The sequence below is a fragment of the Uranotaenia lowii genome, chromosome 2, assembly GCF_029784155.1.
Source record: "Uranotaenia lowii strain MFRU-FL chromosome 2, ASM2978415v1, whole genome shotgun sequence".
Taxonomy (NCBI): domain Eukaryota; kingdom Metazoa; phylum Arthropoda; class Insecta; order Diptera; family Culicidae; genus Uranotaenia; species Uranotaenia lowii.
Genome location: NC_073692.1, coordinates 44,873,779 through 44,884,873, shown reverse-complemented (window position 1 = coordinate 44,884,873; position 11,095 = coordinate 44,873,779). Strand labels below are relative to the sequence as shown.

Here is an 11,095-nt window from a genome sequence, read left to right as displayed (position 1 = left end):
ATTTACACAAATTTATAAAAATTTTCAAAAATTTACACAAATTTATAAAAATTTTCAAAACTTTACAAAAATTTACAAAAAAATACAAAAGTTTACAAAAAAATTTTGAAAATTTACAAAAATTTACAAAAATTTACAATAATTCACAAAAATTAACGAAAATTTACAAAAATTTACAAAAATTTACAAAAATTTACAAAAAAATCACCTTAATTTACTCAAAATTTTTAAAATGAACAAAAATTTACAAAAATTTACTGAAATTGTCAAATTTTTTTTTAAATTACTTAAATTTACAATTTTATTCAAAAATTACCAAAAATTCTGTGAAATAATAAAAAAACAAACATTTTCATAAAGTTTCATTGACTGCATTTTTGTTTTCCTGAAAATATGCATTCTCGAAATTTCGTTGTGTACTGAAAATTTTTGTTTTCAACAGCCAAGCATTGTTTCCTTTTAAATGTAACATTTTCTACTTCCCGATTACAGCTCCTCACGCAGCTGGATGTCAGCGAGAACTCCATCGAGATTATGGATCTATCAGCACTGGATAAACTGGAAACGATTCAGTGCTGCCGGAACAACCTGAAGGAACTGACGCTGAACGGCCGACATCTCCATTCTCTGATTGCCGGAAACAACAGTAATTTATTTTAGAAAAACCCTTTTTTATTTGTTGATAAAAATTTGTTTTAAAATTTTAGATCTTACCAAAATTATGGTCCGAGCTACGCCAACCAATCTGAAGCACATCGACATCAGCTTCAACAGTTTGAGGGAGCTTCCGGATTGGTTGGTCGGATGTCACCAGTTGAGAACGCTGTATGCCAACAACAATCAGCTGCACGTAATATCGGAACATCTGTTGAACAACGAACACGCAACCCTAGTTACGTTACATCTGGCCTACAACCGGTTAACCAACTTTCCTCCGATGGTGAAGCGGAAGCTTCCGCTGCAGAAGTTGTATCTGCAGTGCAATTTGATCGAAGATTTACCGGAAAACTTTTTCATAGCCTGCGAGCGGCTTACGATACTCAACATATCCAGCAACAAGCTTATGACGTTACCGATCATCTTTGGGACCAACTGTCATTTGGAAAGGTTGTACGCCACGAACAATTGTCTGACGGATAGGGTGCTGGATTCGTTGATTTGTTTGACCCGTTTGAAGATTTTGCACATTGGATACAATCTACTGACTACGCTGCCAGAGACATGTATTACTTGCTGGGGAGAACTAGAGGAGCTGGTGATCTCGGGGAATAAGTTGAGGCATTTGCCGGAAAACTTAACGAACTTGCGTAGTCTAAGGGTGCTACGAGTTCATTCGAATCAGCTTCAAACGGTTCCACCGCTAGCAAGGAATTTGAGCTTGCGGGTTTTGGATTTGGCACACAATCAGCTGGACAAGGTCAATATGGTGGCGTTGGTGTCGAAGAAGTTGCAGTTTTTGGATTTGTCCAGTAACAGTCAGCTGCAGGTAGATCCACATCAGTTGCAGGCTTGTCGATCGCAGCGACCCATGAGCTTGGTTGATGTTTCCGGGAAGAATCGGCCTTCGCTTCCGACGGGACCGATACCCTATCAGGAACATGAGATGTACGAGCCGTGTTGGAAAGTGGGATTCGCGGAGACGCCTGGATGTTTACCCAAATTGTATATTTCTCAGCTGAGGTTGCCAGGGTTCTGCAATACAGAAGGACTGTTCGGAATGTTTGATGGTGAGGTGAGCAATGTCATTCCTAACATGTTGATCAAGACGATTCCAAAGATTTTGTTAGAGGAACGAACTGTGAAGGAGACGGCCAACGATTATATGAAGTACACACTGCTGTCAGCTCACCGAGAACTTAAGCAATTGGGACAGCATGAGTCAGTAAATGTAACCCTATGTCACATTTCCAGAAGCAAGATTCCTTCGGAGGTTATGAGCTATCTACCTCCAGCTTCAACCGGAAGGAAGTTTGTATTGAGAGTAGCGAGTGTTGGAGAAAGTTCAGCAATTTTGATTAAACACAATCGATGTGTCAAACTGACAAACAGCAACGCTAGTAGACGGATAGGGCTGAGTGCAAACTACCCAGTAACTGTTCCCGATCCAGAAGTTGTTGAAATAGTTTTGAGTGATGCCGATGAGTACCTGGTAATTGCGAATAAAAAACTATGGGAAGTTATCACAATGGATACGGTAGCTGAAGAAATCCGAAAAGAGGATAACATATTGCTAGCGGCTAAGCGAGTCCAAGACATTGCTCAGAGCTACGGAGCTGAGGAGAACATCAGCATAATAATCGTGAAGTTCAACAACCTCGGCACGGATATAGATTTCTTGATGCGAGAGCTTAGACAGACGATCAGGAAGAAACCCTCCGGAGTGAGTAGTGTTATGTCGGGTTTTTGTAAATGCGGATGCTGCTGTGAGTCCAACAACAGCTGTTGCCATTCAGGAGCGTCCGCCAGCTTCATGAGACATCCATCAGGACGCAGTGATCGATCCTCGCCGAGTGGTCAGAGTGATCAAACTTCGGGCAGTGAAACCCACATGAATGGAACCAAAGCTAGGATGGATATTTCTTCTTCAACGCTAGGAAGGAAGACAAATCAATACTTGACCAACGAAAGGCGAAGTTTACGCGGAGGAGTTGTTCGGGCCGTTCGAGCACGGATAGAAGAAGAAAAGGAGAGAGAAGTCGAAGAATCTGACTCGGCCATGTCAGAAGAACAATTCAAATGTTGGGAATATATGCTGGAGCAAAACACTCAACTTCTCTTCGACAAAGAACTGAACACGATCTCGAGAGCGTTCACCAAACGACCATCAACCAACCTCACCAGGCCTCAAATGCGATCCCTCTCTTCCAGTTCACCCCAACTAGCCTTAGAATCAGAGCTCCACACTTCCCTCAATGGATACAACACCATCTCGAACTCGATCCGAACAACTCCCTTCCTTTCCAAACATTTTGGCAGTACCCGATCGTTCCACCCATCGTCTTCCCAGAGCTTCTTCAAACCCATCCGATACAGTACAATGCGACCCCAGCACCAGCAGCAGCAACAGCCAGCACTCAACGCGGGACCGAATGCGGCATACTTCGGATCGCTGCAACGGTTGATGCCGTACAATCTGGAGTACGATTTCGGCGCCATGCAGGAACGGTACGCCGCGAATGGTACGACGACTGTCCCGGAGGGAAGCACCATCGAGCTGGATGCCATCGATCCGGACGGTGGTCGAATGCAGCAGTATTGGGGTGTTGCGACTACGGAACTGTGATTGATCGTTGAGATCAACTGTTCACTGAATAATAATCTAAACGAACACTCGAAGTTATATTTAAGCTGAGTATATTGTTAGTATAGCGTGATGTTTGTAGATTTCGATAAGCACGATGGAAGTAGAAGTGCTTTTTGCAGTTCGATTACCTGTATTTTCGATCAAATACGATTTTTAGGTAGAAATGCGGAAATGGACAAAGCAAACTACTTAGTGTATATTGGAATAAAGAAAATAACAAATGTTTTATTTTCCTTGCCGTGTATAAAGTATAATGTATTCTATAAGAAGAATGTATAATAGAAAACTAATGTAAGCTAATATGTGACACGCGGATCAATCATAATTTTCTCTTGTTAAAGTTTGAAAGGAGTTTCCAATTGATGTAATTAATAGTTGACTTGTGGAATAGTAATTAGTGTTTCCAACTTCTCATTAGAATATTTTAAAATTTGGTATAATATCATACAAAAATGTGTAACATTCTTGATCAACATGAAATAAATGATTCTTTTTATGCTTATCGAAGATAGTTAATTAGTGTACAAAAATAAAAACGTTAACTTTGCCTCAACTGAATGATTTTATTATAAAAATCTACCGAATGAACAGAAACAAATGGTAATTATTAAATTAAGACTCTTTTGTCTATACCATGGGCCAGACTCCAGTTGCACTTTGAGGAAGTGTCATTTTGAGATCAATTGAATATTTTTGTTGAAAAACAAATCCTGGACATTCCCGTTTTTTTCTAATCTACTCTTGGGTAGGTCATTTAAACGAGGTCTATTTATAGTTAACCAAAATTATCGACCATATGGAAGATTTATAACAATCGTGGAAGGGTAAAATTCTGAAAATATATTTTAGAGCTTTCCAAAACTTCTTCTTCCAACTAAGTACAGTTCAAGTGGATAAAACAGCCATTACTCCAGTTTCCGATGCGTGGGGTGGCTCAAATAGCTTTCTTTCGATTTTTCGGAAAAAAATCACACCAGGTAAGACTCATTTGATTGAAAATTTTCAAGTCCGAACATTTGTTTTTCTGAATTAATGGAAAAATGTAGGGGAATTGAGGGTAAAAACAATCATAACTCCATTTTTCGTAGCGTACGGTGGATCAAATTACCTTCATTCGTTTCTTCAGAAATATCACACTAGATAGGACCTATTTGGTAGATAATATTCAAGTTCGAACATGCTTTTTCTGAACTATGTATATTAATAATGTATCTCATTTGATTCCTCGGAAAAAAATCACACAAGGTAGGAAGATTTTTGTTCAAAATTTTCTAGTCTAAATCAGTTTTCGTAAGCTCGTGCGGCGTCTGAAACTACATATGTCCAATCAATTTTTCGGACATTTTCACTTAAGGAAGGCATATTTATGAATTTTTGGGGCTTGTTCTGCAACTCGAATGACGTGACTCCAGAAAATGCTTCAATAGAGAAATTTGTGTATCGATGAGCTCCGAAGACCAATAACAGCTCAACTGAACGAAAATTTCTTGGCTAGAGAGGCTATTTAAGCCAGCAAAACGATATGAAATTTCGCAAGTCACGTCACTCGAGTCGCATAATAAGCTCCATTTTTTGGCATCCATTTTTAAAACAATCTGCGAATCTATAATATCCACTGCGAAAAAACGTTGATTAAAAGATAATTTTCTAAATTTGTATATTTGGAAGTTAAAAAAATTATCACTTTATGAATCTCCTGAATGGAAGTGAAACACACATTTTTTGAGAAGAATAAGTAAAAAAAATATCCATGTTATCTAAAAAGTTTTATTGTCAATTTAGGTTTCAATTCATCAATTACTAAATATAAACTTGATTCTAAAATACGATTACTTAATATTGATTTTATTTTGAATTTCATACCAAATTTTCAATTAAGGGCTTCAGTATCAGAGACAGATAAGTACCCAAATGATTATTTCGCGCTTAAAAGTTGTCAAGTTGCTCGATTTTTCATAGATTTAGCAGTTGTAAGTCAATTGAAAAAGTTAAAAAAAAAGGTTTTTCATAAATCTGAGTATTGAACCGGATGTAGATTAACATAACATTCTTCTTATTGGTAAACTTAACTTGATTCGATTATTTTTGCACTCACCCCCCTCTGATTTTAAGAACCTAAATTTTATTTGAACTGAAACGAATGAAAAAGTAAGGAATTAGCGACAAATGATTTATAAAAAAAGTAAAAATCTTTTTTTTTCATTATGTGCACATCACAACTAATTTTGGTATATTTTTTAATGTGATAAAAATCCGAAATAATGGGTTAATTTCTGATAGTTAATACTTTTCTTTGATGAAGAGTCTTAATCAATTCTTATTGAAATAAACAAACTTTCAGATTAAGAGTGGAATTTCTTCTTAAAATCTAAAACTGAATGTCTATTTTAAATTCAATTATAATTATCTGGACGAGCTAGAAGCAGTTTCAGCTATATAATTGGTAGAATCTTACAATCCAGTCGGGTTGTTCAAAAACCACAAAAAGATCTTACGAATGTTCAACTTGAGCTATTGCTTTATTGCAAAGAAAATAGTGGACTTATAACGGACTAATTTTAATTCACAAGGGAAAAATTTTAACATTTTTGGTGGAAGATTTTTGCGTCCTGAACTCGATCACTTAGTCAGATTTTGTCTACAGGTTCTAATGTTAGGTATATAGCGTTCAGAAGTTATGAAATTAATGAGTTTAGAGTGAATGAATTAACTAACCTACATGAAAAACACAAAGCGTCACAAAGTGGTGAAGCCCCGGAAGAAAACGATACAGATCTTGAAAATATAATGTTCCAGAGATACAAGGCGTTGAAAGAATCAATGTTACAAAATTTTCAAAAATTGAAAATTTTAAATATTTCTGACATCATAAAAGAAAGTTTTTCGGTTAAGTATTTGACTGAAGATTTAAATCTATTTTTATTCAAGCTTTCAAAAATATAATATTCATTTTGGTTCAAAACGATTTCAAAGTTCCGTAACGAGGAAATATAACATGAAAAATGAATATTTCTATAACTTTAACCCAGATGTCAAACTTACTCAAGGTCTTCCGGAAAATTGATCATTAAATTAAATCCTCCAGGTCTTTATAATATGTCACACTTTGGCCAAAAAAGTGCACAATATTTTTTGGTGATTTTTTTCTTATTTTGAAAAGGTATACCGAAAACGAGGGGCTTATAGAAATAAAAATTTAATCAGCGCCTAAAAATAAATCAAAATCAGTTTTCAAATAAATGCTCCTCGTGAATTTAGTTCCTTGTGTTATAATTGTGAATGTGGATTTTGAACTCAGGAGATGAATTAAAATATATATCGCGAAAACACTTTTTTTCATATTTAAAAGCATTTATATTTTACTTCGTAACATTTAATATTCGATTTCTCTTTTACAGTACCTGTAAAGTCATTCAATGTATGAATATTTTATGTGAACGATGTGATTTGAAACGGAATGAAATGAAATCGAATCCAAAATTTAAATAATGATCATTTGAATTTCTTACCATAAAGAGAATTTAACACTTAGAGGCCCAACGTCTTTTTCACTTCTGAAAAGGAGCAAGGAATGTTGATCCATAAAACATGGTTTAAATTTTTAAAGATAGAAAAATATTGCCAATCACATGATTCCGTACATATAAAGTTAAGGGATTTTTTTTTGTTTTCTTCTATGACAGTGAATAAAAAATATACTGCAGCAAAAAATATACTGGCAGCAATTTTATACCGTCAGCAGGAAAAAATATTTCAAGGATTTTATTCTTATAACCATATCCACTTTCATATTTGACTTTTTAAAATTTGTCATTCCATTAAAGAAAAAAAATGAAGAATTTAGAAATTAAAAAGTTAAAGTAAATAAAAAAAAAATCATATCCATTTGGTCGTGTAAATTTCGGCAGATAAGTGACACTTTTTTTAAGTTGCCTCTACATTTCATCATGTAACTAAATAGTAAATAAATCGTTAGCAAATTTGAAATCATAATTTTAAGTAACTCAACAAAATTTATGTTATATCTGTTTGAGCTTGGCGGATCCAATTTTTTTTAACATTAAACCTTTAAGTGATGATAAACTTTTTTTGTTTAACAAGATTCCCACGGAGTGGAAAATTTGAAAAATTCAAACGAACATCAACTAGGTAAAGTTCTAGGTTTTTATATGGCTATGTGGGAAAGCTAACGTGAAAAGCTTCACATACCTGCCAGTTCTAACGTCTGAGTTCTGGTCCATCCGTTTTAAAGTTTGTGTTTCCGCTTCAAACTGGTTACACAGTAGAAACCGCAGCTGACACTATCTCTGACAAATAACGAAATAAATTTTCTCCACCAGGTATAAACAAAAACGCCAAGGCATGTTGTTAAAAGTTTCGAATTGATAATTACCCAAGTAACCAAAAGTCCCATTTCTACATAAACTCGTGCCTCCAAAGTTCGAATTTTGCTGAACAAAGGTTCCAAAGGGAATTGGTACCGAATTTTCTCAAATGTGAACTTGAAAGTTACCAAAGGTTCAAATTGCCTTCTGTGGACTTGAAGTTCGAAGACTTTTATGACTTTTAAGACAACCATCTAGTATTAAAGTTACAAATTAAGTTTCAAATAGCCTTCTATGGAATTGAACTTCCTAGAAGTTCCTCAAATAGCCTTTTATGAGACATGTCCGCCATTTAATGAATTTGAAATGTAAACGAATACTACAAAAGGGCATATAATCAATTAATCATTTTTTGTAGCTTGGAAATTGTTGAAATGTACAATTTATATTGAAATTTCAACTCAGAACAACTTAAAGCTAACTCGCAAATGATTGTTTTTGAAACGAGTAAATATTTTGACTTTATAAAATTTCGTCCAACTGTATTTACTTACCACGAATTTATCACACATACAAAGTCAGTTGAAGCAATTCAATAATGAAATATCAATATAAACTCAAGAATTTGTATAATTTTATGCCGAACAGTTATAAACATGGAATACTTTTTTTTAAACCGATATTATTTTAACCTAAGGTTGCCAGAATTTTTTTCTCTACCATCCGGGCCTAGCAATTCCGGGCATTTTTTCGAAAAAACCTGGCAAAATCCGGGCATGGATTTCAATTTTTCAAATTAAAAAACCAGGCAAAAACCGAGCAAAATTTTGGTGTTATTATATATAAAAGCAAAGAAAAAACGCAAAAAAAATCGAAATTAATATTTTATTAATGTAGCTGCAGACTTCCAACAACTTTTTGGAACACTTAAATATTTAAAGGATTATTAAAGTGAATCAGCGAAATTATTTAAAACAACCGTTGAAAATTTCCATGCCGATAATCGATTTTGCTGAACCTTACTCAAAAACTTTGATGTTTCTTTGTGAAAATTGTGAAAAAATCCGGGCAATAACTGGACTTTTTTCACGATATCCGGGCAACCGGGCCGAACCGGACTTTCTCGAAATTTTGCATTAAATATCCGGGCAAACCCGGATAAAACCGGGCAATCTGGCAAGCTTATTTTAACCGTTGATTGATTTATATGCCGTCTCGTTATGTTTCTTAGTAATAATCAACATGCGTCTTTGCTGCTGGCCGCTGACTACTTGCGGGTAGATATTCTAGGAAGCTTATAACCACTTCAAATTTTAGCTGCCGGCATAGCAACATCTAGGCGTGGCGTCGTGGTAGCGTGTTTGGCTATCATCTCGGAGGATCGCGTTCAAATCTTGTACCAGGACTAATTTTTTTCCATTAGGTTGTTTAATTGCTTGAGTAAGCGAATCAAATAATTGTGAAGCAGAACTGGCGTGCGTGCCGACATGTATCGAATAAAGTTAAAAACAAAGCAATTAAGTAAGATCAATTGAGGGAGATGATGGGAGGAATAAATATGGATGCCGAGAAACCGGCAGCACCTCATTGGCTGGTGGTGACCAAAGTAAGAGAGGAGAGGAGAATTATTTTTTTGTTTTTGCTGATTAAACGTTTACTTGTGGGCTGAATAGAAGGCCGTTCAAATCTGTAATGGAACTTCAAAGTTTCAATAAGAACATAAATTTTGGGCTGAATAAAACGAACTTCAGCACATTGATTATGCTGATTAAGCTGTGTTTGACCTTTTAAACGAGACTTTCGGTTGCTTGGGTAAAGCCTTATTCGTCAATATTATTTTGACGCTAGTGTTTTGTCCCCAATATTTCTCAGAAGCCGATAGTATCTGATTGAATGCTACTGCCAAAAATAAGCTTTCTTACTTCGTGAAGTAAGTGAAATAAAATATTTTATCAAAGTAAATCGGAACAGACTCACCTATGTAGGATAGATAACTGGAGTCAATATCCAGAGCCGAAATCCAGAAGCCAAAAGCCGGAGGTGTAGAAGCGCCTCTGACAAAATTCATCAAAGGTGTGTCCAGGTACATTTCTTGAAGCCGTGTAGTCAAAACTTCTTATATTGTTTCCATGGTTCAATTTTAAAGCAGCTACGCGCTTTGAACAGTTGAATTTAAAATATTACAAAATCTATCGAGAAAATTTTCGCGGAACTGTCATGAACACCGGTAGGTACTAGGTACATAATTTTCTTCTGTGAAAACACGTCCGTCACTTACAGGCACAGCCTACCGAGCCAACAACGTTGAAATGGGTCAAATTTTGGATTTTTTTCGAAACCCCAATCCCAATACTCAAACATAAACGAGCTCAGAGAAAAATGAGAATGTGTGTGTGTTAGCTTTTATTCTTCTCTTTTCGCCAATATTTTTGTTTGGTTTATGTTTGCCCAATTTTGCTCAAAATGCCGTCGAAACAAGAAGCGTTCCGCGAACACGTTTTACAGTTCTACGAACTGCAAAAAATCTGGGCAAAAAGTATACAGTACAACATTTTAAAAGTGAAAATGTGGTGGCTTCCACTGTTTTCGATATCCTAAATTCCCAAACAATAACTTGCAAGCAAGGTAGTGACAGACCACAAAAATTTACTCTGGAAAATGTTCTGTTTTGCACGACGAAAGTTCTTCCCTCTTTCGAAGACGCACATCTCCGGAAACGATCGATACTGTTCCACCTATTCCAAGTTCTACCACGTTCTACTACATCTCCGAACATTAAATACTAGTTTAAACATAAGTTTGAACAGAAAGTTATGATGTACATCGCCATTTCCGAGAGAGGTTTTTCTAAGCCAAGGTTAATTTCGATCCAACTTGTACCCAAGAACCACAACCCAACAAATCTGCCTCAGTGTAGCCTAACCGGAGTTTTTTCGGAACCTTGAGCTGATTGGTGTACAAAAAAAATTGGAGAGCCAAGCACTGCTAACAATTGTTGGTAGAATCAAGAGATGTATTCACAAAGTTAACATGAAGGCCGTAAAAACAACGCTTCTTTTCCGACAACAAACGGAAGCTTCGCCTAACAGCCGATTATGGATCGTTTTCAACTGTTTACTGTTTTTTTCAACAATGGACAATGTACCTTTAATTCCAATAAATCAAATCTTCTTCAAGTATACTTGACTTTTTTTTTCACAGCTTGGAAGAGAAATTCCAAAACTTTAGTTGCCACCCGCTATTCATGAAGTTGCTCTCAATTTTATTTTTAAATTTTTAAACTTTCAAAAATAAACTTCAGTCTGAAAAAAATCCAAAGCATTATTTTTCTCAGCAGTGACCCTCACAAATACTTCTCATTCGGAATAAAATAAAACTCTTGGGAGCGTAAAGGTTTGTTTCACATACTGAAAAGAAAAATGAACTCCGTTTGTTGTTTTGAATTTAAGATTTATTTTCCGTGTAA

At 35.6% G+C, this 11,095-nt stretch overlaps 1 protein-coding gene across 1 annotated transcript in view; it reads left to right on the top strand.

Moving 5' to 3' along the window:
* LOC129748282 (protein phosphatase PHLPP-like protein) overlaps window positions 1-3,817 on the top strand; it is a 55,289-nt gene extending 51,472 nt beyond the window's left edge. The window contains 2 exon segments of the mRNA XM_055742823.1: window positions 493-646; window positions 708-3,817. Coding sequence (XP_055598798.1) covers window positions 493-646; window positions 708-3,283 — 2,730 coding nt within the window. The 3' untranslated portion in view covers window positions 3,284-3,817.
* Window positions 3,818-11,095: the final 7,278 nt, after the last annotated feature.